At 33.4% G+C, this 3,058-nt stretch overlaps 1 protein-coding gene across 1 annotated transcript; it reads left to right on the top strand.

Annotated features, from left to right (window-relative positions):
• Positions 1-1,248: 1,248 nt before the first annotated feature.
• Positions 1,249-2,053, top strand: LOC149576628 (LOB domain-containing protein 22-like). Its single transcript, XM_089794862.1, has 2 exons — positions 1,249-1,859; positions 2,005-2,053. The coding sequence occupies exons 1-2, from the start codon at positions 1,249-1,251 to the stop codon at positions 2,051-2,053; spliced, it is 660 nt and encodes a 219-aa protein (XP_089650988.1).
• The last annotated feature ends 1,005 nt before the right edge of the window (positions 2,054-3,058 follow it).

The following is a 3,058-nucleotide window of genomic DNA, read 5'->3' as shown; positions in this document are numbered from 1 at the left end:
ATATACAAGAGGGAATACAACTTATTGAATCATGTGTCATTCTATCAAATAAGCAGTTGTTACTTATTTTCAACCCTATCTTTTCTCAAAAGCTTACTTTCATATTTTAACAAGTGGTTGTGGTAGTGGTTGCTCTACTAAAGTAGGAAAACCCCCAATTTATCCTTCTCTCATTAAAAAAATAAAATCCATGGGGACACTCAAGCTACTTAAATTTAAGCAAAAATTACACCAAAGACATAAGGTAAGAGTTATCTTTAAGCGAAGGTAAACAAAAATATTAGATATATATCCTAGGGAAGAACATGATTTCTTTTTATGTGCTATAAGTGTTTCTCACAATAATTTATAATATACACCTATTACAAAAAGTATTTTGAATGTTGCACATTTCCCTTCATTATTAGTTTGCTTTCTAGCATTATTAGTTTAGATAATTTATCCTTATATAGCTAGAGGGTTGCACATATACAAAAAGATTATAATGATAGATGTTAAGACTTCACTTAAGACATTGATTCTCACAAGTTAAAATCATCAATGTGAGAAGGCATGAATGAATAGATAAATGTTTTCACTAAACTCTAAAATGTATCTTGATCAGGTAAACAACAATTTTGGTTGCTCAAACAAAATATTCAAGATGCTCATATTTTTTATACCCCATTTTAAAAATAAGCTAGATGGATCATACATATTGAAAGCATAGAAGCTTCCATATACTGTGAGTCATCCTAAAACCCAAGAATAGATCAGCTGACACAGTAGACTATAAAACAAAATCTAATTTAATCCTCCAAAAAATCAACTCTGCAAACTTTATTACATAGAATAAAATCTTTTAGAAGACACTTCAATGAGGAGTCATGAAATTCTGATACGCTAAACTTATGCAACGGTCAATGATCCGTTTCTAATGTACCACTAAATTTGCATGGCATAAATAGAAAACAGAAACATTCGGTCAGTTCTGAAAAGCACCTAAAGATAGCCCAATTCCAAGTTTGGATTAAAAATATGTGAAGGAGAATGAGTCCACTGTTGTCCCGAGGATTTGTAGGCATTCGCCCGAGTCAATTGTACTCTGTTTAGATATGCCGTTGTTGAGCTGTACAATATTATCTCTCTTTCCAACACAGTAATGAGCCACATTACTGAAAAGAGTTGTTTTAGGTCATGTTTTTCGCTTTTTCAAGGAAGCAAACAAAAGTTCATATATTTTTAGGAGGAGAAGTTTTGTAGCATATAATGACGGGAAAAGGCTGCACCGGGCAGGCATGCGCGGCGTGCAAATACCAGAGAAGAAAATGCTCTCTCGAATGTCTCTTGGCGCCCTACTTTCCGCCTGATCAGCCCAAACAGTTTCTCAATGTTCACAAACTCTTTGGAGTCAGCAACATTTTGCGTATATTAAAGCAGCTGGATGATAGCCAAAAGAACGATGCCATGAGGTCTATTATTTATCAGGCCAATGCAAGAGAAAAGGATCCAATTCATGGGTGCTTTGGGATTATTGTTATGCTGCAAACCAACGTTGAGAGGTTGAAAGAAGAGCTGGAGTTTGTGAGGAGCCAGTTAATGGTCATGGAGAACCATGAGCAGTTTCAGAATGGTGGTTTTCAACATCAGTGTCAAAATGGTGGTTTACAGCCTATGGAAGGTCATTTATCTTTGTCACAACAGCATACACCTGTGATTCGCAATGGCAACTCTAATTGGACTTACCCTTATGTGCACCATTCTCCATATGACCGACACCCACTTTATCGCCAAACTGGCTATGATATTAGTAGACCAAATGATTTTGTTGAATATGAACAACAGCCCTATGGAGAGTCCAACGAAGCATATGAATCTAGGTATGTATTCTCCAAGATCATGGATTATTTGTAAAGAAATTCAATTTCTTTCTATTGTTTTCAGTTTTAGGCATAAGTGTTGAATGAATTCAATATTCAGTTTTGTATTTACAATTGTTCTTAATATGTTTTTCTTGATGGATAGTTGTTTGCTTTCAGCTCTGTTGCGCGGAGTGAATCCACAGATTCTTTAATATTCTAATTAACAGAGAAGGGACTGTTGATTAAAAAAAATTAAAATTCGATAATCTTTCTATCTTTAGCTTGTACTAAAGTTTGTGAATACATTGAATCATTAACAGAAGTCTCTGATCACAATAGTAGAACACAATCCTGAATCAAGGCGGTCATGACAACATGGCTACAACATAACAAACATATTAGAAGAATGAATCTAATATTGGAATACATCGCTTAAGTGCTATTTAGTTTTAGTATTTCAATTAATATCCGACTTGGCCTGGAGAATTTTATTAAGAAGATTATCAGAAATTGTAATATAAATAATTGGATAACATAGATCTCATATATTACTATTTACTATCTCGATGGAATATGAACTCTGGTTTTGGCAGTGATAGCATTCAGCAAAGATACAAGTTTGTGATCACAATCGTAGAACATTATCTTGTATCAAGCTGGTCATAACGACATGCACACTACTACACAAACATACTATAAGAATGAATCTAGTATTTAAATATATCACTCAAGTGCTATTTAGTTTTAGTATTTCAATTGATATCAGATTTGGTCGTGGAGAATTTTATTATGAAAATTATCAGAAACAGTAGTATAAATGATCGTATAATATATCTGATATAATAGTATTCACTATCTCGATAGAATATGAACTCTGGTTTTGGCAGTGACAGTATTAGCTTGTATAGTGATAGTAACAGTTTGAACTTTTTATTAGCTAGATTAAGATGGACTTATGGTTTCATGTTTGTTGTTAATCTACCAAGTTATTCCAAATTATGTATGCAATAGTGGAAGTGGGATTCGATAAGCCTGTAAATCAAATCTAGAATTTTGTGTACAGTGATTAAAGTAAACAAGGTGCTAACTTTCACAATATGACTTCAACATGTTTTGGGTGACCAGCGATGCCAATCTATTGAAATGTTCAATCTAGTAATGCTAAATTAGTTTTGGGGTCCAATTTCAATCTTTGAATTAAATCACTACTTTAATTT

The sequence above is a fragment of the Cupressus sempervirens genome, chromosome 1 (assembly GCF_028749045.1).
Source record: "Cupressus sempervirens isolate cs-2001-9-10 chromosome 1, ASM2874904v1, whole genome shotgun sequence".
Classification (NCBI taxonomy): domain Eukaryota; kingdom Viridiplantae; phylum Streptophyta; class Pinopsida; order Cupressales; family Cupressaceae; genus Cupressus; species Cupressus sempervirens.
Note: the sequence above shows the minus strand (reverse complement) of the source record. Positions and strands in the feature narration are given on the sequence as shown.

Coding starts and splice junctions, on each gene's coding strand:
- LOC149576628 (XM_089794862.1), top strand. CDS start 1,249: ATGACGGGAAAAGGCTGCACCGGGCAGGCATGCGCGGCGTGCAAATAC. Junction 1,860..2,004: donor AACGAAGCATATGAATCTAG/GTATGTATTCTC, acceptor CTTGATGGATAG/TTGTTTGCTTTCAGCTCTGT.